Below are 27,711 nucleotides of genomic sequence, written 5' to 3'. Positions count from 1 at the left end.
CGCGGTGGGATCTTCGGACTACACCAGTGCCATCTCTGTGCCCAGGCAACTCTCTCTCCTTCCCTCTCTCTTTCTGCATATGTCAGAGGGAGCAAGGGCCATTTGGGCTGAGAAAACACCCGCCCACGGGGGTCACATCAGCAGCGGCCGGAGCTGGCTCCCTTCCAAGCTCAGCACAATCGCATGGGCATGGCCAACCGCAGGGAACAATGCCCGCCGAATGAAAGCGCACCGTATTTGGCCGCACAAAAGCCGTGAATAAAGATGCAGCCTCATGCAAAGAGAATACCCTTGCTTGCACAAACACAGAAGGCCGGGAGGTCAGCACATCACGGGAGAGGGCCAAAGGAGCACGGGCAAACTCATCCGTTCTGAACACAGCCTGAAGGAGATGGCTGGCACAAACGATGGCCCTCCAGAAGTTTCGGACTTCAGCTCCCAGAATTCCTGACCAGTCAACAAGCTGGGGGTAAGGGCTTCTGGGAGTCCCAAACACCTGAAACACAAAGGTGCAAAATCCATAAAACAAAGCAACATTAAAATCTAATACACAGATCAGGAGCCTGGAAAAACTTGACACATGAAACTAGGAACACTTGGAAGCAAGACCGTCATGAAATTCCAACATTGACAAGACTGAGGCAAGTCTATCCTGTGTATCAATATAAAGCTTTTCCTGATCCCAGAATCGAAAGGAAAGCATTACTCTTGCCCTACAACCAGATACGGCCTGGGGGCTGGATACGGCCCTCCAAGGTCATTTATCCGTCCCTCACTTAGGGTCAACCAAAGTTAGAAATGATTTGAAAGCACACAACAACAACAACAACAACAACAACAATCCTATCTCATCCGCCCATTCTGAACACAGCCTGAAGGAGATGGCTGGCACAAACTATGACCCTCCAGAAGTTTCGGACTTCAGCTCCCAGAATTCCTGACCAGTCAACAAGCTGGGGGTAAGGGCTTCTGGGAGTCCCAAACACCTGGAACACAAGAGAATCAAAGGTGCAAAATCCATAAAACAAGGCAACATTAAAATCTAATACACAGATCAGGAGCCTGGAAAAACTTGGCACATGAAACTAGGAACACTTGGAAGCAAGACCGTCATGAAATTCCAACATTGACAAGACCGAGGCAAGTCTATCCTGTGTATCAATATAAAGCTTTTCCTGACCCCAGAATCGAAAGGAAAGCATTTCTCTTGCCCTTACAACCAGATAAGGCCCGGGGGCCGGATACGGCCCTCCAAGGACATTTATCCGTCCCTCACTTAGGGTCAACCAAAGTTAGAAATGATTTGAAAGCACACAACAACAACAACAACAACAACAACAACAACAACAACAATCCTATCTCATCCGCCCATTCTGAACACAGCCTAAAGGAGATGGCTGCCACAAACTATGGCCCTCCAGAAGTTTCGGACTTCGGCTCCCAGAATTCCTGACCAGTGGACAAGCTGGGAATAAGGGCTTCTGGGAGTCCCAAACACCTGGAACAGGGGTCCTCAAATTAAGACCCGGGGGCCAGATACGGCCCTCCAAGTTCATTTATCCATCCCTCACTTAGGGTCCACCGAAGTCTGAAACGACTTGAAAGCACACAACAACAACAACAACAATGCTATCTCATCCGCCCGTTCTGAACACAGCCTGAAGGAGATGGCTGGCACAAACTATGGCCCTCCAGAAGTTTCGGACTTCGGCTCCCAGAATTCCTGACCAGTGGACAAGCTGGGGGTAAGGGATTCTGGGAGTCCCAAACACCTGGAACAGGGGTCCTCAAACTAAGGCCCGGGGGCCGGACACGGCCCTCCAAGGTCATTTACCCGGCCCTCACTTAGGGTCAACTGAAGTCTGAAACGACTTGAAAGGACACAAGAACAACAATCCTATCTCATTTGCTCATTCTGAACACAGCCTGAAGGAGATGGCTGGCACAAACTATGGCCCTCCAGAAGTTTTGGACTTCAGCTCCCAGAATTCCTGACCAGTGGACAAGCTAGGAGTAAGGGCTTCTGGGAGTCCCAAACACCTGGAACAGGAGTCCTCAAACTAAGACCCGAGGGCCGGATACGGTCCCCCAAGGTCATTTACCCAGCCCTCATTTAGGGTAAAACCGAAGTCTGAAACAACTTGAAAGCATACAACAACAACAACAACAACAATCCTATCTCATCTGTCCGTTCTGAACACAGCCTGAAGGAGATGGCTGGCACAAACTATGTTGTCTCTCTCTCTCTCTCCCGGACTACTTCTTGCACAAAACTGGGAATGAAGGTGGTTTCCATTGCTCCAAGTCCTTGATGGAGTGCAGAAGTGTGCTTTGCAATTTGGTCGTGGGTCTATGACCCTGGAGAACAGGGTTCAAATCCCAGGATAGACACAGAAACTCACTGAGTGATTACGGCCTAGCTATACCCTCTCAACTTCACAGGGAGGCAGACAGGCCTCCTCAAAATAGATCTTCCTAAGGAAAATTCCATGATAGGTTTGTCTTGGGTTCACCCAAAAAGCTGAAAGCACCTTAAAGACAACACCAAACAACAGTATGGAATGAATGCCCTTGCATTCTCCTGGGAGTTACAGTTTCCCAAGGTCCCTTGCACCCCACTTTAAATGCCATGGCTCCATGCAATGGTGTCCTCCTGGGAGTTATAGTTTCCCAAGGTCCACACCCTTCTCTTGGTGCATTTGCAGTATGGAATGAACGTCCTTGCATTCCGCTTTAAATGCCATGGCTCCATGCAATTGAGTCCTCCTGGGAGTTATAGTTTTCCAAGGTCCACACCCTTCTCTTGGTGCATTTGCAGTATGGAATGAATGCCCTTGCACCCCGCTTTAAATGCCATGACACCATGTGATGGAATCCTCCTAGGAGTTGTAGTTTCCCAAGGTCCACACCCTTCTCTTGGTGCATTTATGGAATGAACGTCCTTGCATTCTGCTTTAAATGCCATGGCTTCATGTGATGGGAGTCCTCCTGGGAGTTATAGTTTCCCAAGGTCCACACCCTTCTCTTGGTGCATTTGCAGTATGGAATGAATGCCCTTGCACCCCACTTTAAATGCCATGGCTATATGTGATGGAGTCCTCCTGGGAGTTATAGTTTCCCAAGGTCCACACCCTTCTCTTGGTGCATTTATGGAACGAATGTCCTTGCATTCTGCTTTAAATGCCATGGCTCCATGTGATGGAGTCCTCCAGTGAGTTATAGTTTCCCAAGGTCCACACCCTTCTCTTGGTGCATTTGCAGTATGGAATGAATGCCCTTACACTCCGCTTTAAATGCCATGGCTCCATGCGATGGGGTCCTCCAGTGAGTTATAGTTTCCCAAGGTCCACACCCTTCTCTTGGTTCATTTGCAGTATGGAATGAATGCCCTTACACTCCGCTTTAAATGCCATGGCTCCATGCAATGGAGTCCTCCTGGGAGTTATAGTTTCCCAAGGTCCACACCCTTCTCTTGGCGCATTTGCAGTATGGAATGAATGCCCTTGCATCCCACTTTAAATGCCATGGCTCCATGCAATAGAGTCCTCCTGGGAGTTATAGTTTCCCAAGGTCCACACCCTTCTCTTGGTTCATTTGCAGTATGGAATGAATGCCCTTGCACCCCGCTTTAAATGCCATGGCTCCATGCAATGGAGTCCTCCTGGGAATTGTAGTTCCCCAAGGTCCACACCCTTTTCTGTGGGGCAGCCAAGAGAGAGAGCATCACTTCTTTTCCCTCCCTCCTGGTTTTCAACAATGAGCACGGAGAGGGATGGTGGGCAGAGCCAAATCTCTGCAGCGTGAAAGAATCGTGAAAGGGAACCGAGACACATTCATCAGTGTGATAGAAGGTAGGGGACACATCTGTTTCATTCAAAAACTGAGTAAGACTGAGCTCTCCTCTGCCACTCACTTCCCTGCCTAATGCGATGAAGTGACTGGTCATGAATGTGGAGTTATAGCGAAGTTGTCTGCTCTAAATATCCCATAGGACCAGCAGCTAATTTATGCTTACCCAACAAACATGAGATCATCCTTTTTGCACCTGTATTTCAAATACTGTTTCACAAATTGGCCATGGTAGTCCACACTCTGGTTACATCCCGTATAGACTACAGCAACACGCTCTACGTGGGGTTGCCCTTGAAGACTGTCCGGAAGCTTCAAGTGGTCCAACGAACAGCAGCCAGATTATTAATGGGAGCGGCGCTCAGAAAGCATGCAACTAGAATCATAGAATCAAAGAGTTGGAAGAGACCTCATGGGCCATCCAGTCCAACCCCCTGCCAAGAAGCAGGAATATTGCATTCAAATCACCCCTGACAGATGGCCATCCAGCCTGTTTAAAAGCTTCCAAAGAAGGAGCCTCCACCACACTCCAGGGCAGAGAGTTCCACTGCTGAACGGCTCTCACAGTCAGGAAGTTCTTCCTCATGTTCAGATGGAATCTCCTCTCTTGTAGTTTGAAGTCATTGTTCTGCGTCTTAGTCTCCAAGGAAGCAGAAAACAAGCTTGCTCCCTCCTCCCTGTGGCTTCCTCTCACATATTTATACATGGCTATCATATCTCCTCTCAGCCTTCTCTTCTTCAGGCTAAACATGCCCAGTTCCCTAAGCCGCTCCTCGTAGGGCTTGTTCTCCAGACCCTTGATCATTTTAGTCGCCCTCCTCTGGACACATTCCAGCTTGTCAATATCTCTCTTGAATTGTGGTGCCCAGAATTGGACACAATATTCCAGGTGTGGTCTAACCAAAGCAGAATAGAGGGGTAGCATTACTTCCTTAGATCTAGACACTATGCTCCTCTTGATGCAGGCCAAAATCCCATTGGCTTTTTTTGCTGCCACATCACATTGTTGGCTCATGTTTAACTTGTTGTCCACGAGGACTCCAAGATCTTTTTCACACGTACTGCTCTCGAGCCAGGCATTGTCCCCCATTCTGTATCTTTGCATTTCATTTTTTTCTGCCAAAGTGGAGTATCTTGCATTTGTCACTGTTGAACTTCATTTTGTTAGTTTTGGCCCATCTCTCTAATCTGTCAAGATCGTTTTGAATCCTGCTCCTGTCCTCCAGAGTCTTGGCTATCCCTCCCAATTTGGTGTCATCTGCAAACTTGATGATCCTGCCTTCTAGCCCTTCATCTAAGTCATTAATAAAGATGTTGAACAGGACCGGGCCCAGGACAGAACCCTGCGGCACTCCACTTGCCACTTCTTTCCAAGATGAAGAGGAAGCATTAGTGAGCACTCTCTGTGTTCGTCCACTTAACCAATTACAGATCCACCTCACCGTAGTTTTGCCTAGCCCACATTGGACTAGTTTCCTTGCCAGAAGGTCATGGGGAACCTTGTCGAAGGCCTTACTGAAATCCAGACACGCTCCATCCACGGCATTCCCCGCATCTACCCAGCTTGTAACTCTATCGAAAAAAGAGATCAGATTAGTCAACTCCTCTGTTGCGGCAGCTCCACTGGCTGCCAGTTTGCTACCGGGCACAATTCAAAGTGCTGGCTTTAGCCTATAAAGCCCTAAACTGTTCTGGCCCAAATTACCTGTCCGAACGCATCTCCCCCTATGAACCACCTAAGGTGTTAAGATAGTCTGGGGAGGCCCTGCTCTCGGTCCCGCCTGTGTCACAAGTACGTTTGGTTGGGACGAGAGACAGGGCCTTCTTGGTGGTGGCCCCTCGGCTGTGGAAGGCCTTTCCTACAGATATTAGATCAGTCCCCTTCCTGTTGAAATTTCAGAGGAAAGTGAAGACCTGGTTGTTCAAGCAAGTATTTGAATAGGCAGTGCAACAAACATAGGAATATGGAACAATTGGATGATAAAACTGGATCTTGATTTTAACTATGAGATGTTTTATTAATTTATATTGACTGTTTATTGTGCTACTGTTTTAATTGCTTTTAACTGTTTTATGATGTTTTTGAGCATTGAATTTTGCTATTGTTAATCACTCTGAGTTGCCCGAGGGCTGAAAAGAGCAGTATACAAATATAGTAAATAAACTGGATAGGAATGCAACTCCTATAAGTATACAAACAACAGATTGCATCTAGTCTGGACTCTCAGCGAAAACACCAGGCCAAGGTGTAAAATGATCCGCATTTATTAAAAGCGAGCCTTTATTGTGAATATTGCCAATAATGCTTGAACGGCTACAGCTATAAAAGGAGTTGGAAAACATTAAAATCTTCTCCGGTATATAAAAAAACCCATTTTAAAACAGAATCTGCATCATCATAGTAGTTACCTGTGCTCCCACCTCCATGTTGCACCAGTGGTTTCAAGCAAAGATTCAAATCAGGAAGCCCTCCGCATGACGGTGGACTACAAGTTCCAGCAGCCTCATCGTGAAGAATACTGGGAGTTGTAGTCCAACATAATCTGGAATGGCCTCCCCGTTTCCTCTCTTGTTTTAGTGATCCCAATGAACACAGTGCTATGCGGTTTTGGAGTTGTATGGCTGTGTTCTAGCAGCATTTCTCCCTGATGTTTTGCTTGCATCTGAGGCTGGCATTTGCAGAAGATCCTCTGAAGATGCCAGCCACAGATGCAGGTGAACTGTCAGGAGAAAAGGTTTCAAGCAAAGATGCAAATTGGGAAGCCCTCCACATAACGGTGGACTACAAGTTCCAGCAGTCCCATGGTGAAGAATGCTGGGAGTTGTAGTCCAACATCATTTGGAATGGCCTCCCCGTTACCTCTCTTGTTTTAGTGATCCCAATGAACACAGTGCTATGTGGTTTCCGAGTTGTATGGCTGTGTTCTAGTAGCATTTCTCCCTGACGTTTTGCTTGCATCTGTGGCTGGAACTTGCAGAAGATCCTCTGAAGATGCCAGCCACAGATGCAGGTGAAACATCAGGAGAAAATGCTGCTAGAACATAGTTGTACAGTCCAGAAACCACGCAGCAGTACAGTGATTCAAGCCTTCGATGATCCCAATGAACGTTGAAAGAAGTGTTGTCCCATTATTCCAAAGACACAATGTATTCTGGCAATTGTGGTACCAGTGGTTTAGAGTAAGGATAAGAATCATGACAGTGGATTGCAACTTCCAGCAGCATCACAGGGAATAACTGCTGGGAGTTGTAGTCCAATGTTGTCTAGATGGAGTTCCCATTCCCAGTCTTGTTTTAGTGATCCCAATGAATGTTTGAAGAAGTGTTTCAAAGATGCAGCTCATTCTAGCAGTCAGTTTTCCATATTTTTTTCTACTCCAAAAGTCATTTTGTTTTGCGTTGGAGGCACATGGCACATCCGCACATTGACCGAATTACAAGTATACTGTTGGAAAAGTGTTGAAGAAGGGTCCCGCGGTCAACAAGGTGTATTTTCTGAGTTTGGGGCAATGCGAGAGGAATGTTTTCTTCACCTCCAAGGAGACCGGGCAGTTACAGTGGACCTCCCTGAGATTGGCGCACCGCTTGGCCAGTTCGATGAGCACCGCGTCGAGATTGCTCGAGGCGGCTGTGGAGAGCTCCAACACCTCCAGCGTCTGACTGTAATGTTGCGCGGCCAGAGTCAAATGATCCACCAGGCAGGAGAAGCCGTTGAAGCGCAGAGCGGCCATGGGGATGAAGGGGTTGAGGATCAGAGCCAGCCTCGTGGGGTGAACCTCGGTCGCAAATTCCAGCCCCACGCGAAAACACGGGTTCCGCTGCAGCATTGCCGGCCACACCTCATTGGGGATGTGGGGTAATATGCTGCTGCAATAAATGTCCAAGTACTTGAAGGGAGGCCTTTTTGGGTCCAGCATAGCCTTAAAGACGGTCACGGATAGGCTCATGTAAGTGACCCCCAAAGTCGAGAGATTGGGGCAAATGCCCAGAATGTCCACAATAGTCTCCGGCCTCACCATGATGAACCCCATGGCATGGTTGTTGATCAGGAAGGTGCGCAAATCCGGGCTGCTGACAGCGATCAGCCCCACCATGACGTTGTCCAGGGCGAAAGGCATTTGCTTCAAGTCGATCACCTGAAGCGTGCCCATGGACATTTGCTGGCAGAACTTGCGGATGCTCTGCAAGATGTCCAATCCCGAGTAGAAGAAGGGGGTGATGCATACGACACGCAAAGCCTGCAACTGGCACTTCATCTGAGCCAACACAACGAAGAGGTCGCAGGTGCTCTTCCGGTTCACCTCCTGGGACTGATCGACCAGGATCTTCAATGACTTGATGTGCTTCATATATGGGAGAGACCTCACCACCATGTCGTGGATCATCTCCAGTGGGTCCTCCTCAAAACTGAAAGAAGATTGGATCGTATAAACATAGAATCACAGGTTTGGAAGAGACCCCCCTCTCCCAAGGGTCCCGAGAGGAAAAATTGAAGAAGCCTTGCTCTGAGGCCATGTTTTTCAACCTTCCTAATACCATGACTCCAGAGGCAGCCCCAGGTAATTTTCAACAGTAAGCAAATAGTATTTTGGCACCCGTCCCCCCCCCCCCCAACCAATCATTGATATATATTTTCTGTTTGTCATGGGAGTTCTGTGTGCCATATTTGGTTCAATTCCACCATTGGTGGAGTTCAGAATGCTCTTTGATTGTAGGTGAACTATACATCCCAGTAACTACACTTGCCGCACTTGCTCCCTTGCCTGGCCCGCTTTGGGTCCGGAGGCGTGCCTGAAGACCCCGGCGTGTGCACCAAAAGTCACCTCTTCTCCTGACTTTCTCCTCAGCCATTGGGGCCAAGAGAGAGAGAGACAGAGGTGGAGATGCCCACCTTTCCTGAAGGTAGGCAGAAAAACAAAGGAGGGAGCGGAGGTGGGAGATACCTCCAGCCGGAGGGGCTCTCTCTCTCTCTCTCTCTCGGTCCCAATGGCTGAAGAGAAAGTCAGGAGAAGAGGCAACTTTTGGTGCGCATGCTGGGGTCTTCAGACACGCCTCCGGACCCGAAGTGGGCCAGGTGCGGCGGCTCCGCCCCTTGGCCCACCCGCGGATTGGGGAGAGGAGAGGTGGCGGGTGGAGGAAATAAAGCCCGACTGCTCATTGGAGGGAAGGAGACTAGAGACAAAACTGAAGTTCTTTGGCCACATCATGAGGAGACAGCAAAGCCTAGAGAAGACAATGATGCTGGGGAAAGTGGAAGGCAAAAGGAAGAGGGGCCGACCAAGGGCAAGATGGGTGGATGGCATCCTTGAAGTGACTGGACTGACCTTGAAGGAGCTGGGGGTGGTGATGGCCGACAGGGAGCTCTGGCGTGGGCTGGTCCATGAGGTCACGAAGAGTCGGAGATGACTGAACGAATGAACAACAACAAACTCTGTTTTGTGATGTTACCTGGGAACTGCTCTGAGTCCCCCTCGGGGAGATGGAGCGGTATATAAATAAAGATTTATTATTATTATTATTATTATTATTATTATTATTATTATTATTCCCATAAAAAACCCCAGGCCAAGGTGTAAAATGATCCGCATTTATTAAAAGCGAGCCTTTATTGTGAATATTGCCAATAATGCTTGAATGGCTACAGCTATAAAAGGAGTTGGAAAACATTAAAATCTTCTCCGGTATATAAAAAAACCCATTTTAAAACAGAATCTGCATCATCATAGTAGTTACCTGTGATCCCACCTCCATGTTGCACCAGTGGTTTCAAGCAAAGATGCGAATTGGGAAGCCCTCCACATGACGGTGGACTACAAGTTCCAGCAGTCCCACAGTGAAGTATGCTGGGAGTTGTAGTCCAACATAATCTGGAAAAGCCTCCCCGTTTCCTCTCTTGTTTTAGTGATCCCAATGAACACAGTGCTATGCGGTTTCCGAGTTGTGTGGCTGTGTTCTAGTAGCATTTCTCCCTGGCGTTTTGCTTGCAGCTGTAGCTGGAACTTGCAGAAGATCCTCTGAAGATGCCAGCCACAGGTGCAGGTGAACTGTCAGGAGAAAATGCTGCTAGAACACAGCCGTACAGTTCAGAAACCACGCAGCACTACAGTGATTCAAGCCTTCGATGATCCCAATGAACGTTGAAAGAAGTGTTGTCCCATTATTCCAAAGACACAATGTATTCTGGCAATTGTGGTACCAGTGGTTTAGAGTAAGGATAAGAATCATGACAGTGGATTGCAACTTCCAGCAGCCTCACAGGGAATCATTGCTGGGAGTTGTAGTCCAATGTTGTCTAGATGGGAGTTCCCATTCCCAGTCTTGTTTTAGTGATCCCAATGAATGTTTGAAGAAGTGTTTCAAAGATGCAGCTCGTTCTCATTTTTCCATTTCCTACTCCAAAGGTCATTTTCTTTTGCGTTGGAGGCACGTGGCACATCCGCACATTGACCAAATCACAGGTATACTGTTGGAAAAGTGTTGAAGAAGGGTCCCGCGGTCAACAAGGTGTATTTTCTGAGTTTGGGGCAATGCGAGAGGAATGTTTTCTTCACCTCCAAGGAGACCGGGCAGTTACAGTGGACCTCCCTGAGATTGGCGCACCGCTTGGCCAGTTCGATGAGCACCGCGTCGAGGTTGCTCGAGGCGGCCGTGGAGAGCTCCAACACCTCCAGCGTCTGGCTGTAATGTTGCGCGGCCAGGGTCAAATGATCCACCAGGCAGGAGAAGCCGTTGAAGCGCAGAGCGGCCATGGGGATGAAGGGGTTGAGGATCAGAGCCAGCTTCGTGGGGTGAACCTCGGTCGTGAATTCCAGCCCCACACGGAAACACGGGTTCCGCTGCAGCATCGCCGGCCACACCTCGTCGAGGATGCGGGGTAACATGCCGTCACAATAAATGTCCAAGTACTTGAAGGGAGGCCTTTTCGGGTTCAGCATAGCCTTAAAGACAGTCATGGACAGGCTGACGTAAGTCACCCCCAAAGTCGAGAGATTGGGGCAAATGCCCAGAACTTCCACAATGGTCTCCGGCCTCACCATGATGAATCCCAGGGCACGGTTATTGATCAGGAAGGTGCGCAAATCCGGGCTGTTGACAGCGATCAGCCCCACCATGAGGCTGTCCAGGGCGAAAGGCATTTGCTTCAAGTCTATCACCTGAAGCTTGCACATGCACATTTGCTGGCAGAACTTGCGGATGCTCTGCAAGATGTCCAATCCTGAGTAGAAGAAGGGGCTGATGCCGGTGCAGACGACACGCAAAGCCTGCAACTGGCACTTCATCTGAGCCAACACATCAAAAAAGTCACAGGTGCTCTTCCGGTTTATCTCCTGGGACTGATCAACCAGGATCTTCAATGACTTGATGTGCTTCAAATATGGGAGAACCCTCACCACCATGTCGTGGATCATCTCCAGCGGGTCCTCCTCAAAACTGAAAGAAGATTGGATTGTATAAACATAGAATCACAAGTTTGGAAGAGACACCCCCCCTCTCCCAAGGGTCCTGAGAGGAAAAATTGAAGAAGCCTTGCTCTAAGGCAGTGTTTTTCAACCTTCCTAATACCGTGACTTAATATATTTATTTATTTGCTTTATTTCTATACCGCATTTTTCAGCCCAAACAGGCGACTCAATGCGGTTTACATGGTACAGGTTACCACAACAATGTCAGTGCAATTAAAAATGCAACAAATACAACAACAAAATCAACAACATCAATCAACAACAATTAACAATCAAAACATAGCGCCTCAGTGAAATCAGATCCGTTCTCATAATCCTTGTGCCATTCCTATGTTCCATTTACCGTCTTCCTATGTTCGGTTGCACTGTTTAACCAAACGCTTGTTCATAAAGCCAAGTCTTGACCTTTCTCTGAAACGTCAGCAACGAAGGTGCCTGTCTGATGTCTACCGGAAGGCATTCCATAGCCGAGGGGCCACCACTGAGAAGGCCCTGTCTCTCGTCCCCGCCAGACGCGTCTGTGACGCAGGCGGGACCGAGAGCAGGGCCTCCCCAGACGATCTTAATGTTCTAGTCAGTTCATAGGTGGAGATGCGTTCGGAGAGCTAAGCGGGGCCAGAACCGTTTAGGGCTTTATAGGCTAAAGCCAGCACCTTGAATTGTGCCCGGTAGCGGATTGGCAGCCAGTGGAGCTGGCTCAACAGAGCAGTAGTATGCTCCCTGAGTGCCGCTCCCGTTAGCAACCTGGCTGCCGAGCGCTGGACCATCTGAAGCTTCCGGGCAGTCTTCAAGGGCAACCCCACGTAGAGCGCGTTGCAGTAATCAATACGGGATGTAACCAAAGCGTGAATATAGTTCCTCAAGTTGTGGTGACCGTTGTTACAGTAAGTCATAGCAGGATAAAGTGCATGTTGTGACGATGTGTAACTTTTGTTCTTGTGGTTGTGTGTTGTTTAAACAGTGGTTGATAAATGGTAAGTATGTAGGATTATATTTTGTTAGAGATGGTGGCTGGTTTGGCTTGAGCTGAGTTGCCATAGCAATGGGAGTGAAGCCAACTGTCACTTCATGGGGCAGCTGTTTGAAATAGGCAGTCTGTAAGCTGGTGAGCTACAGGGAAGACTGATTTCTCTAGTGGGGGAATCAGGGAAGAGTCTGTGACCAAAGAGTTACAGGAGAGGTAGTTGATCCTGTGGTGTGTGGAAAACCAGCAGGAATCTATAGTTAGAGAACTATAGGAAAGACTGATTCTTTAATATTAAGAATCAGGGTTTGGCTGTGAGCCAATATAGTTAGATAAGTCAGGTGACTTATTTATGTTAAATGAACCATCATAAAGCAAGGGTAGCGTGTGCCTGTACTCATCTGTAAAAGAAAGAACCATCTTTTTAAAGAAACTGTTTGAAACCTGTTTAGTGGAAGGAAGAGCCCTTCCCAGAGTTACTCAAGAACCATTATAGATGTAACCTATCAAGATTTGTGCCTCTAGAGCAGTGGTTCTCAACATTCCTAATGCCGTGACCCCTTAATACAGTTCCTCATGTTGTAGTGATCCACAGCCATTAAATTATTTTCATTGCTATTTCATAATTGTAATTTTTCTACTGTTATGAATCGTTATGTAAATATCTGATATGCAAGATGTATTCTCATTCACTTGACCAAATTTGACACAGATACCCAATATGCCCAAATTTGAATACTGGTGGGGTTGGGATGAGAGGACTGATTTTGTCATTTGGGAGTTGTAGTTGCTGGGAGTTCACCTACATTCAAAGAGCATTCTGAACTACACCAACAATGGACTTGAACCAAACTTGGCACACAGAACTCCCATGACCAACAGAAAATACTGGAAGGGTTTGGTGGGCGTTGACCTTGGGTTTTAGAGTTGTAGTTCACCTACATCCAGAGAGCACCGTGGACTCAAACAATGATGGATCTGGATCAAACTTGGCACAAATATTCAATATGCCCAAATGTGAACACTGGTGAAGTTCAGGGAAAATAGACCTTGACATTTGTGAGTTGTAGTTGCTGGGATTTATAGTACACCTACTACCAAAGAACATTCTGAAGCCCACCAACGATGGAATTAGGCCAAACTTCCCACACAGAACTCCTATGACCAACATAAAATACTGTCTGTGATGGTCTTTGGTGACCTCTCTGACACCCCCTCACGACCCCTTCAGGGGTCCCGACCCCCAGGTTGAGAACCACTGCTCTAGAGAAGTAATATTGAATCTGTTATACTGTTAAATACATTTGTTACTGCTTTCCTCAAGCCTTGCCTGATACAGTTTCTCCTAAGTCAAACAGCCTACAAAAGAGGAAAGGTCAAATCAAGAAATAATTAGAGCTACGGTATCAAATAAATAAATCCTTCTATAATTAATAGTCCCTTTATAAACCAACTCTTAAGCTGATATTGATCATTGCCCGGCTTTCCTCACAAATTTGGTGGCAGTAGTTATACGCTCCTTTACACATGTGTTAAAGAAAAACCTTATGATGTTAATTATCTGCAGCTGGTAATGTAGGTCAGCCAGAATGTTTGGTAGGGTATAACTGTATGGATTTTAGAATACAGTTTAGACGAGAAGCAATATGCTGCTCTGAAGGAGATGCAATACATTATAATGCTCTAACCGCGATGCTCTTTGCTATGGTGGAGTAGCTATTTACTCAAGCTATTTACTCATTCAAAACTGAAAGAAGATTGGATCGTATAAACATAGAATCACAGGTTTGGAAGAGACCCCCCTCTACCAAGGATCCTGAGAGGAAAAATTGAAGAAGCCTTCCTCTAAGGCAGTGTTTCTCAACCTTCCTAATGCTGTGACTCCTTAATATAGTTCCTCAAGTTGTGGTGACCCTTGTTACAATAAGTCGTAGCAGGATAAAGTGCATGTGTTAAAGAAAAACCTTATGATGTTAATTATGTGCAGCTGGTAATGTAGGTCAGCCAGAATGTTTGGTAGGGTATAACTGTATGGATTTTAGAATACAGTTTAGAGGAGAAGCAATATGCTGCTCTGAAGGAGATGCAATATGCTATAATACCCTAACGGCGATGCTCTTTGCTATGGTGGAATAGCTATTTACTAAGCTATTTACTCAGCGGGTTCCCCTCAAAACTGAAAGAAGATTGGATCGTATAAACATAGAATCACAAGTTTGGAAGAGACCCCCCTCTCTCAGGGGTCCTGAGTGGAAAAACTGAAGAAGCCTTGCTCTAAGGCGGTGTTTCCCAACCTTCCTAATGCCACGACCCCTTAATACAGTTCCTCAAGTTATGGTGACACTTGTTACAGTAAGTTGTAGTAGGATCAAATGTATGTGTTAAAGAAAAATCTTATGATGTTACCAGTAATTATTATGTGCAGCTGGTAATGTAGGTCAGCAAGCATGTTTGGTGGGCTAGAACTGTATGGATTTTAGAATACAGTAAAAAATAGATATCAATACAATTACATTAATTGAGGCATCAGTAGGTTCAATGTTTTTGAATCTATATATATATAAATGCTCTGTGCATAATGAGTTCTTTAAAAACAAAAGAACCAATGAATGAAATCACACCAAATTTGGCAACAAAATGTCTCACAACACAAGGAGTGACCATCACTCAAAAAATTATGATTTTGTCATTTGGGAGTTGTAGTTCCTAAGATTTATAGTTCAACTACAATCAAATAGCATTCTGAACTCCATCAATGATGGAATTGAACCAAACGTGGCACACAGAACTCCCATGACCAACAGAAAATACTAGAAGGGTTTGGTGGGCATTGATCTTGAGTCTGGGAATTGTAGTTCACCTACATTTATTTATTTATTTATTTATTTACTGTACTTGTATACCGCTGTTTCTCAGCCTAGCTGGCGACTCAACGCGATTTACAACAAAATACCAAATACAATAGTCAACAGTATACAATTTAAAACCATAAAAACATAATGCACAATATTGGTACATCAATAACAATCCAATGCATCTCCTGACTAAAATCGTGATCCAGTTTCGTCGTCCATATTACCATCTAGAGAGCACTGTGGACTCAAACTTGGCACAAGCACTCAATACGCCCAAATATGAACACAGATGGAGTTTGGGGGAAATAGACCTTGACAATTGGGGGTTGTAGTCACTGGGATTCACAGTTCACCTAAAATCAAAGGGAATACTGAACCCCACGAACGACAGAATTGGGGGCAAACTTCCCACACAGAACCCCCACGACCAACAGGGCCTTCTAGCCCTTAGATGAAGGGCTAGAAGGCATGATCATCAAGTTTGCAGACGACACCAAATTGGGAGGGATAGCCAATAGTCCAGAGGACAGGAGCAGAATTCAAAACGATCTTGACAGATTAGAGAGATGAATGGCCAAAACTAACAAAATGAAGTTCAACAGTGACAAATGCAAGATACTCCACTTTGGCAGAAAAAATGAAATGCAAAGATACAGAATGGGGGACAATGCCTGACTCGAGAGCAGTACGTGTGAAAAAGATCTTGGAGTCCTCGTGGACAACAAGTTAAACATGAGCCAACAATGTGATGTGGCGGCAAAAAAAGCCAATGGGATTTTGGCCTGCATCAAGAGGAGCATAGTGTCTAGATCTAGGGAAGTCATGCTCCCCATGCTCTATTCTGCTTTGGTTAGACCACACCTGGAATATTGTGTCCAGTTCTGGGCACCACAATTCAAGAGAGTTATTGACAAGCTGGAATGTGTCCAGAGGAGGGCGACTCAAATGATCAAGGGTCTGGAGAACAAGCCCTATGAGGAGCGGCTTGGGGAACTGGGCATGTTTAGCCTGAAGAAGAGAAGGCTGAGAGGAGATATGATAGCCATGTATAAATATGTGAGAGGAAGCCACAGGGAGGAGGGAGCAAGCTTGTTTTCTGCTTCCTTGGAGACTAGGACGTGGAACAATGGCTTCAAACTACAAGAGAGGAGATTCCATCTGAACATGAGGAAGAACTTCCTGACTGTGAGAGCCGTTCAGCAGTGGAACTCTCTGCCCCGGAGTGTGGTGGAGGCTCCTTCTTTGGAAGCTTTTAAGCAGAGGCTGGATGGCCATTTGTCAGGGGTGATTTGAATGCAATATTCCTGCTTCTTGGCAGGGGGTTGGACTGGATGGCCCATGAGGTCTCTTCCAACTCTTTGATTCTATGATTCTATGAACAGAAAATATTTAAGGCCATCCAATCCAACTCCCTTCACCAGGGCAAGTCAACGTAATCAAAGTCCTCCTGACAAAGAGCCATCCAGCCATAGATATAAGGTTATGTTTTTCTGGGTAATTTCAGTACAGATAGGATCTTCTTACCTGATTTCGGTGAAACGCCAGACGGAAGAGTTGGAAACAGCGTTGGCCCAATCCTGGCATACATAGGAGCTGCAGAACCTCTCTCTCACAGGCAGGAAGGAGAAAATGTAGGAGACGATCTCTGTTGGGAGAAAACTCCAAGGGCTTTCCATGGCCATCTCCTGCTGCTACTGGTTGCCACCTGCAAGCTGTCAACAATCCTCCCTGGATGGAAAGAAAAGTTTTTTAGCCCAGTGTGGACAATACACAGCCATGCAAGAAGCATGAAGATCCCAAAAGTCAAATATCCTCCAAGATAGGCATGAGAAAACTTTGGCTGTCTGTGTTGGGGTTCAGCCTCCGTGCGAACCAGAACCTGAACCTGATTCTCTAATTCAGTGTTTCTCAACCTTCCTAATGCCGCGACCCCTTAATACAGTTCTTCATGTTGTGGTGACCCCCAACCATAGCATTATTTTTGTTGTCACTTCATAACTGTAAACTTGCTACTCTTATGAATCATAATGCAAGTAAATATCTGATACGCAGGAGGCATTTTCATTCACTGGACCAAATTTGGCACAAAAACCCGATATTTGAATACTGGTGGGGTTGGGGGTATGTGATTTTGTCATTTGAGAGTTGTTTTGAGGCATCCCAGGCCCCTGCCTTCAAGCTGGTCTAACCAGCAGCAGGGAGTTCCGCAGTTCCTGGATGCAAAGATTGGGAAAAAATGGATGAAATGTGCCCCAACAGCAAGCTCAACCGGGGACTCTGCACCGCCGTAGGCTCTCTCCTTTCACTTCCCTACCAAACCCCAACTTTGTAACCAATCCCCAAATAAAGATTAATGAAATTGCAACTTTAAACTCTCTAGCTTGATACTTTGTGTCTCTTCTTGCCTGAAGCTATCCTAATGGATGAAACTAACCTTTTCCGGTCCGCGGGAGACTGCAGGCCTGCCCGGAATGCCTACCTGGCATTCTGGGGAGGCCGAATCTGTGTTCCCCCAAACCGCGGATACTGAAACCCCCCTTTGGGGCCCCAGTATCCGCGAGATGGCGGATTGCCTCCATTTTGGTGGCATATTTTTCCTAGCTTAATTCTAACACTATCTGCTATCTCACTTTTTGCATTTCGGGCTTCTATGCCTGGGGAATAATCATTTAAGTTTTAAGAATATATTTAGGGCTTTGTAGGTGATAACCTGCACCTTGAATTGGAACCGGAATTGAGAGTTGTAGTTTCTGGGATTTATAGTTAATCTACAATCAAAGAACATTCTGAATTCCACCAACAATGGAATTGAACCAAACTTGGCACACAGACCTCCCACAGAAGTCCAACAGAAAATACTGGAAGGGTCCGGAGGGCCTTGACCTTGAGTTTTGAAGTTCTAGTTCACCTACATCCAGAGAGCACTGTGGACTCCAACAAAGATGGATCTGGACCAAACTTGGCATGAATATGCCCAAATATGAACATTTGGGGGCTTGGGGGGGGGGTTGGGAAAATAAACTTGTAGTTGCTGGGATTTATAGTTCACCAATGATGGAATTGACCCAAACTTGGCAGACAGTTCTCCCATGACAGATCTGGAGCAAACTTGGCACGAATACTCAACATGCTCAAGTGTGAACACTGGTGGAGTCTGAGGAAAATAGAGCTCGACCTTTCTGAGTTGTATTTGCTGGGATTTATAGTTCACCTACAATCAAAGAGCCTACTGAACCCCACCAACGATAGAATTGGACCAAACTTTCCACACAGAACCTCCATGACCAACAGAAAATACTATGTTTTCTGATGGTCTTTGGCAACCCCTCTGACATCCCCTTGCGATCCCCCCAGGGGTCCCGACCTCCAGGTTGAGAAACACTGCTCTAATTGTATTTCCTGATGCAACTGAACAGGCCTCTGAACATGTATCTATCCCTGATGGTTTTGAAACTGTTGATTATGAGGCCAGTGGCGGGGAAAGTGAAACTAAACTTCCTGATGAGAATGTTTTAGAATCAAGCAGTGGTAGCTCTCCAGAGAGACTCACACCTGGGTTTGTTAATGAGGACGGAAGAGAACAGATTTGGAAAAACAGGAGTGAATCGCAGTTTCTACGAAGGTCAAATAGATAACGGGAGAAGGGAGGCTCTGGCTTCAAAGTCTGGAGGCGTTTCAAGAAATGGTGGTCCACGCTCTGGTTACATCCCGTTTAGACTACTGCAACGCTCTCTACGTGGGGTTGCCCTTGAAGACTGCTCGGAAGCTCCAAATGGTCCAGCGCTTGGCAGCCAGGTTACTAACAGGAGCGGCACTCAGGGAGCACACCACTCCTCTGTTGCGCCAGCTCCACTGGCTGCCAGTTTGCTACCGGGCACAATTCAAAGTGCTGGCGTTAGCCTATAAAGCCCTAAGCGGTTCGGCCCTACTTACCTCTCCAAACGCATCTCCACCTATGAACCGACCAGGACATTAAGATCGTCCGGGGAGGCCATGCTCTCGGTCCCGCCTGCATCGCAGGTGCGCCTGGCGGGGATGAGAGACAGGGCCTTCTCGGTGGTGGCCCCTCGGCTGTGGAATGCCCTACCTGCAGACATCAGACAGGCCCCTTCGCTGTTGGCGTTCCGGAGGAAGGTGAAGACCTGGCTCTTTGAACAAGCGTTTGGCTAATCAGTGCAATGGAATATAGGAACACGGTGCAATCGAACATAGGAATATGGAACAAGGATTACGAGAAGGATTCTGATTTATTGTTGAGGCGCTATGATTACGATAATGATTGTTTTTTGATATGGATTGTTATGTAGAATGAATAATGTGTTTTAATTTGCTTTGATACTGTCTTGTAATAATCTGTATTATGTAAACCGCTTTGAGTTGCCTGAGGGCTGAGAAAAGCGGTATAGAAATAAAGTAAATAATAAATAAATAAATAAATAGCTTATTAAAAAAATCAATTAAAAATTCCTATGCCCATTGCACATAACTTATTTTGCTGAGTGGAAGGGCCCTTCGAGGGGGTTCTTTCTCGCCCTCTTGAGGCAGTAATTCCAGAGAATCGGAAATCTTCCTGTTTCTAGTCTGAACAAAATCTGGCTACCAGTATTTAAAAAACTCCAAAATTATAACTGTAAATAAAGAACAACACTCAAACACAGGGGAACTCCAGACAAGAAAAAATCAGGGCCAGCTAATCACCTCTCAACAAAGGATTCTCCCTAAAAACTGTCAGGCTATGAAATGGCAATCAAGGTGGCCAATTGAAACATTCATACCTACCTACCTCCAACAGACAAGAGTTCTTTCTCCCACCCAATTTTCCTAGTTAAAGGTTTTCCTCTGACAGGAAGTCCAGTCGTGTCTGACTCTGGGGTGTGGTGCTCATCTGCATTTCTATGGCGAAGAGCTGGCGTTGTCCGTAGACACCTTCAAGATCATGTGGCCGGCATGATTGCATGGAGCGCAGGGGCAGCCTCCCTTGGCTGGCTCCCACTGTCCATCGGGCCTGACGGATAGCGTTATCCTGCCAAGGGAGGAGCAGCCCCGTGCAGCTTACTTGCGAGTAAAGCCCCCAGAGTCAGACACGACTGGACTTAATGTCAGGAGAAAATCTTTACCTTACCTACTCATAGGGAGGAGGAGGGAGCAATCATGTTTTCTGCTTCCCTGGAGACTAGGACGCAATGGAACAATGGCTTCAAACTACAAGAGAGGAGATTCCATCTGAACATTAGGAAGAACTTCCTGACTGTGAGAGCCGTTCAGCAGTGGAACTCTCTGCCCCGGAGTGTGGTGGAGGCTCCTTCTTTGGAAGCTTTTAAACAGAGGCTGGATGGCCATCTGTCAGGGGTGCTTTGAATGCAATATTCCTGCTTCTTGGCAGAATGGGGTTGGACTGGATGGCCCATGAGGTCTCTTCCAACTCTTTGATGCTATGATTCTACTAGCAGTCCCCTGCCACATGTTGCAGTGGCCCAGTCTGGTGATCTGGAAAATAAAGTAATCAGGAAGTGTTGGTTTCTACTATATGTAATTCCTTTCTGCTTGTGAGTAAACAGTATTTCTTGTTGTTTTTTTGTCAGTGTTGATGTGGAGAGTGTCTGGTTTGCCTACTCTGGAACACGCAACATATCATTGTCCTTCTTTCAAATCTATGATACTATATCTGTGTGTGTGAGAGAGAATCATATCTATCTATCTATATCTATGGCTGGATGGCTCTCTGTCAGGAGGGCTCTGATTACATTTTCTTGCCCTGGTGAAGAGAGTTGGACTGGATGGCCTTAAGTATTTTCTGTTGGTCATGGGGGTTCTGTGTAGGAAATTTGCCCCAATTCTGTCGTTGGTGGGATTCAAAATGCTCATTGATTGTAGGTGAACTATAAATCCCAGCAACTACAACTCCCAAATGTCAAGGTCTACTTCCCCCAAACTCCATCTGTGTTCATATTTGGGCATATGGATAAATATGAATAAATCAATAGGTACCGCTCTGGTGGGAAGGTAATGGTGCTCCATGCAGTCATGCTGGCCACATGACCTTGGAGGTGTCTATGGACAACGCCGGCTCTTCGGCTTAGAAATGGAGATGAGCACCAACCCCAAGAGTAGGATACAACTGGATTTAATGTCAGGGGAAAACCTTTACCTATGCTTTATATTTTATTTTAATCGGGGGTTTTTTTAACAGATTGTTTTGGTTTGAAATTCTGAGGACATTTTGTCCCATGTATAAGTTATTATTTTATCTAAAAACTAAAACATATATTAACACATAGTTTACTCTATTTTATCTCAAAATTAAAATAATAATTTTATTCTATTTTATATGACCTCAAAACTAAGTATTTTATGATTATTACTCTATTTTATCTCAAACTTAACTATTGTATCATATTTATCTCAACATTAAAATAATAATTTTATTCTATCTTATTTGATCTCAAAACTAAAACTATTTTATGAAATATTTTACTCTATTTTATCTCAAGCTTAACTATTGTATCATATTTATCTCAACGTTGAAATAAGAATACTTTAACAACTGTTCTACCTCAAAATTAAAAAAATATTAATATTTTACCGTTTCATCTCAAAATAAAAATAATAATTCAATGAATTTTTGCTCTATTTTATCTCAAAAATAATATGTTTTGACAAATATTTTGTTAAAATTTGTTTCAACAAATACTTTATCTCAAAATTAAATAATTTTATTGTATTTTGTCTAAAAATTAATATTTTAACAATTATTTTACTTTATTTTATCTCAAAATTAAAATAATTATTCTATTTTATCTCAAAGCTTAAATAATTATAACAAATTTTGACTCTATCACAAAATTAAAGTACTTTCTTTCCGTTTAATCTAAAAACTAAAATAACATTTTAACGAATATTTTGCTCTATTTTATCCAAAAATTAAAATAAGAATATTTTAATGAATAGTTTTTTATTTCAAAATTAAAATCGTATTTTAACAAAAGTTTTACTCTGTTTTATCTCAAAATTAAAACAATAATGTTATTCTATTAGATCTCAAAACTAAAATAAGGTTTTACTATTTTATCCAAAAATTACATTTTATTTCAAAATTAAATATTTTAACAAATATTTTACTCTAATGTATTTTCTCAAAATAACTTACTCTATTTTATCCCAAAATTAAAGTAATATTTTATTGTATTTGATTTTATCTCCAAACCGAAACTATTTTAACAAATTTCTGACTCTATTTTATCTCAAAATTCAAATATTTTCATTTTATTTAATCTAAAAACTAAAATAATATTTATTTTAACCAAAAATTAAAATAAGAATATTTTAATGAATAGCTTAATCTATTTTATTTCCAAATTAAAATCATATTTTAACAAATATTTCAAAATTAAAATCATATTTCAATTAAAATACTTTCATTTTATTTAATCTAAAAACTAAAATAATATTTACTTTATTCAAAAATTAATACCAATGCAAAACTAATAAAAATTTATTATTAAAAAAACTGGAAAAAAACTGCAAAAATTAAAATGAGAATATTTTAATGAATAGCTTAATCTTTTAATATTATTTTAATATTTCAAAATTAAAATAATATTTTAATCAATATTTTACTCTATTTTATCCCAAAATTTTGCATAATATATAACAATTTTATTGCAATACTAAAAGAAAGAATATTTTAACAACTATTTCATTCTATTTTATTATTGCAACATTAACATAATATTTAACAACTGTTTTAATGCAAAAATAAAATAGTAATATTTTAACACAAAACCAACAAAACTGCAAAAAGAATACATTCTCAACCTTTATCATTCCCACCCATAAAAAATAGTCAAATTTTAAATTAATTTTCCAAATTAATTAATTTCCTGCAAAGGTCTTGCTTGAGCACAAACCAGCCTTTTTCTCACCTTTTGCTTTGCAAAGAGCTCCCAATGCGCATGCGCGCCGCCTCGAGGGCACGCGCTCTTTTAAAGCCCCTGGAAAGCAGCACGTGGCGCTCCAACTGCGCCTGCGCGCCGCCGCCGCCTCGCGCCTAAAAGAAGCCTCTCTCTGCAACTGAACTGCGCAGGCGCGGGACTGCACATTTAACCCTTTCCCTCCTGGAGAAAAAGAAAAATCCTTTTCAAATGGGAAAAAGCAATATCTGTTTTTTAGCAAGTGCAAAGAAAATTTGCCCTGACTTGGGGTTGCATCCACACTACCGATTTAAGCATCTTGGCCCCATTTCATCTTGCTATGGTGCAGTGCTATGGGAGTTGTAGTTTTCCAAGGTCTTTAGCTTTCTCTGCTTGACAGCTCCCAGGATCTCAGCTAAAGTGGTGCCAAACTGCATTAATTCTACATTAATGCTCTGCTAATAATATAATATATTGCATATACATATATTTATAATATTATAATGTAATGCAATATACAACCAATAATAATAATATTATAATTATATATTTTTATTTTTATATTACATGTAATATTACTAATAATATTACTAATATTACTAATAATTATTATTATTTATAAAAATCATATAATTATTATGCACAAGATAAGTTATTATAATTATTATGCACAAGATAAATTATTATTATAATTATTATTATTATTTTAATAATAATTAAATTTTAATTATTTTAATTATTTTAATAATAATTTAATTTTTATTAAGGTTTTTGAAATAATACAGCGAAAGAGGGTGAATATTTGTAAGAAGATAGAAGCAGATTGAAAATATAGGTAAAAATAAAAATAGATAGGTATGTGTAGATGTAAGACGGGAAAAGAAAAATTAAAAAAAATTATTATAATTATTATGCACAAAATTGGTACACAGCAAATAAGATCACTCGGCTGGCTTTTGTATTTAATCACACGTCAGACCCTTCCCAAGTGTCTAGGATTATGTGATATAACGGCGAATAATGTGTGTAGATCCAAGTAGGTAATTTTGTCAGCACCAATTGTTGTTAAGTGCATGCCATGGTCTTCAGGCACTGCACCCAGTGTGCCAATCACCACAGGGACCACCTTGACTGGCTTTGTAGTTCAATCTTTAAATCCTCATATTCATTATTATTAATAATAATATTAATAAATACACAACAAAATTTGCAAACAACATCACTCCGCTGGATTTTGTATCTGATCACACGTCAGCCATTTCTCAAGTCATGGAATCATAGAATCAAAGAGTTGGAAGAGACCTCATGGGCCATCCACTCCAACCCCATTTTGCCAAGAAGCAGGAATACTGCATTCAAATCAACCCTGACAGATGGCCATCCAGCCTCTGTTAAAAAGCTTCCAAAGGAGCCTCCACCACACTCCGGGGCAGAGAGTTCCACTGCTGAACGGCTCTCACAGTCAGGAAGTTCTTCCTCGTGTTCAGATTGAAGTGTCTAGGACTGTGTGATGTATCAGCAAATAATGCATGCAGATCCAAGTAGGGTGGCCTTTTGCAGCTGACAGATTATAATTTTGTCAGTGTTGATTGTTTTTAAGTGCAGGCCAAGGTTTTTAGGCACTGCACCCAGTGTGCCAATAATAATATAATTTTACATAGGCATTTTATCTCAATTTGCTTCTGACACAATAATAATAATAATAATTATTATTATTATTATTATTATTATTATTATTATTTATACCTCACTTTATCTCCCCAAGGGGGACTCATACCATTATTTTAGTAAATTTTCGATGCAAAACAATATACTTTTACATAGGCATTTTATCTCAATTCGCTTCTGACACAAGAAATACCCATTTTTTATTATTATTACTATTATTATTATTATTATTATTATTATATTTATACCCAGCTTTATCCTCCCAAAGGGGACTCATAACATTAATTTAGCAAACAATATAATTTTATATAGGCATTTTGTCTCATATTGGCTTCTGACACAATAAATAAATACCTATTATTATTATTATTATTATTATTACTATATTTATACCCAGCTTTATCTCCCCAAAGGGGACTCGTACCATTAATTTAGCAAACTTTCGATGCAAAATAATATAATTTAATATAGGCATTTTATCTCAATTTGCTTCTGATACAATGAATAAATAAACACCTATTATTATTATTATTATTATTATTATGTTTATTATGTTTATTATATTTATTTATACCCCACTTTAACTCCCCAAGGGGGACTCATACCATTAATTTAGCAAACTTTTGATTCAAAATAATATAATTTTACATAGGCATTTTATCTCAATTCCCTTCTGACACAATAAATTAATACCCATTATTATTATTATTTAGACCCCACTTTATCTCCCACAAAAGGGACTCAGACCATTAATTTTGCATACTTTCAATACAAAATAATATAATTTTACATAGGCATTTTATCTCAATTTGCTTCTGACACAATAAATAAATAAATACCCATTATTATTATTGTTATTATTATTATTATTATATTTATACCCAGCTTTATCTCCCCAAAGGGGACTCATACCATTAATTTAGCAAACAATATAAGTTTATATTGGTATTTTATCTCAATTTGCTTCTGACACAATAAATAAATACATATCTACTACTACTACTACTACTACTATTATTATTATTATTATTATTATATTTACACCCCACTTTATCTCCCCAAATGGGACTCATACAATTAATTTAGCAAACTTTCAATACAAAATAATATAATTTTACATAGGCATTTTATCTCAATTTGCTTCTGACACAATAAATAAATACAATACCCATTATTATTATTATTATTATTATTATTATTACTATTATTATATTTACACCCAGCTTTATCTCCCACAAAAGGGACTCATACCATTAATTTAGCAAACTTTCAATGCAAAATAATATAATTTTACATAGGCATTTTATCCCAATTCGCTTCTGACACAATAAATAAATACCCATTATTAATATTATTATTATTATATTTATACCCCACTTTATCTCCCCAAAGGAGACTCATACCATTAATTTAGCAAACAATATAATTTTATATTGGTATTTTATCTCAATTTGCTTCTGACACAATAAATAAATACATATCTATTATTATTATTATTATTATTATTATTATTATTATATTTACACCCCACTTTATCTTCCCAAAGTGGACTCGTACCATTAATTTAGCAAACTTTTGATGCAAAATAACATAATTTTATATAGGAATTTTATCTCAATTTGCTTCTGACACAATAAATAAATAAATATCTATTATTATTATTATTATTATTATTATTATTATTATTATTATTATATTTATACCCAGCTTTATCTCCCCAAAGGGGACTTATACCATTAATTTAGCAAACAATATAATTTTAGTTCTTGTGGGTTTTTTCGGGCTATATGGCCATGTTCTAGAGGCATTTCTCCTGACGTTTCGCCTGCATCTATGGCAAGCATCCTCAGAGGTTGTGAGGTCTGTTGGAAGTAGGAAAAATGGGTTTATATATCTGTGGAATGAGCAGGGCGAGACAAAGGGCTTTTGTAAGTTGGGCTATATGAATTCTAATATGAATTTATATGAATTCTAATCAGTTTCTAGGTGCCCTTACTGCCTATTACAGGGAAAACCAACTGATCCCTAATCCATCTAAAACACAGACATGTGCTTTTCACCTTAAGAGCAGACAAGCATCCCGAGCTCCGAGGATTATTACCTGGGAAGGAATCCCACTGGAGCATTGCAGCGCACCCAAATACCTGGGAGTCACTCTGGACCGTGCTCTTACCTACAAGAAGCACTGCCTGAACATCAAGCAAAAAGTGATGCTAGAAACAATATCATACGAAAGCTGACTGGCACAACCTGGGGATCACAACCAGACACAGTGAAGACATCTGCCCTTGCGCTGTGCTACTCTGCGCTGAGTATGCATGCCCAGTGTGGAACACATCTCACCACACTAAAACAGTGGATGTGGCTCTTAATGAGACATGCTGCATTATCACGGGGTGTCTGCGCCCTACACCACTGGAGAAATTACACTGCTACTTCCCTGACATCCACCGGGAAGTAGCAGCCAATAGTGAAAGGACCAAGGCAGAGACTTCTCCAGCTCATCCCCTGTTTGGGTATCAGCCAGCACGTCAACGACTTAAATCTAGAAATAGTTTTCTAAGATCTACAGAGACACTCGCTGGAACACCACAGCAAGCGAGAGTCCTAAAGTGGCAGGCTCAAACCCATCACCTCAACCAATGGCTGATACCAAATGAGAGCACACAGAGGACTGGGCGACTTGGAAGGTGCTGAACAGATTGCGCTCTGGCACCATTATTATTATTATTATTATTATTATTATTATTATGGTATATTTATTTATACCCCACTTTATCTCCCCAAAGGGGGGACTCATACCATTAATTTAGCAAACTTTCAATGCAAAATAATAGAACTTTACATAGGCATTTTACCTCCATAGGAATAACTTCAGACGAAAATTAGAAATGTGTTTATTCAGGGTTACAACTGATTAAAAGGAATTGTAATAAATTGTATTCAGTGCAAAAATAAAAGGAAGAAGTAACCTTGGGACATCCACTTGTGTTGGACTACAG

The 27,711-nt window shown here is 42.5% G+C and overlaps 1 protein-coding gene and 1 pseudogene across 1 annotated transcript; both read right to left on the bottom strand.

Annotated features, from left to right (window-relative positions):
• Positions 1-7,283: 7,283 nt before the first annotated feature.
• On the bottom strand, positions 7,284-9,650 carry LOC137097580 (F-box/LRR-repeat protein 8-like). Its single transcript, XM_067471167.1, has 2 exons — positions 9,583-9,650; positions 7,284-8,256 (listed from the first exon to the last, which is right to left on the bottom strand). The coding sequence occupies exons 1-2, from the start codon at positions 9,648-9,650 to the stop codon at positions 7,284-7,286; spliced, it is 1,041 nt and encodes a 346-aa protein (XP_067327268.1).
• A 631-nt stretch (positions 9,651-10,281) lies between these two features.
• On the bottom strand, positions 10,282-17,710 carry LOC132783139 (F-box/LRR-repeat protein 8-like; annotated as a pseudogene).
• Positions 17,711-27,711: the final 10,001 nt, after the last annotated feature.

Source organism: Anolis sagrei, chromosome 8 (assembly GCF_037176765.1).
Source record: "Anolis sagrei isolate rAnoSag1 chromosome 8, rAnoSag1.mat, whole genome shotgun sequence".
Classification (NCBI taxonomy): Eukaryota; Metazoa; Chordata; class Lepidosauria; order Squamata; family Dactyloidae; genus Anolis; species Anolis sagrei.
Note: the sequence above shows the minus strand (reverse complement) of the source record. Positions and strands in the feature narration are given on the sequence as shown.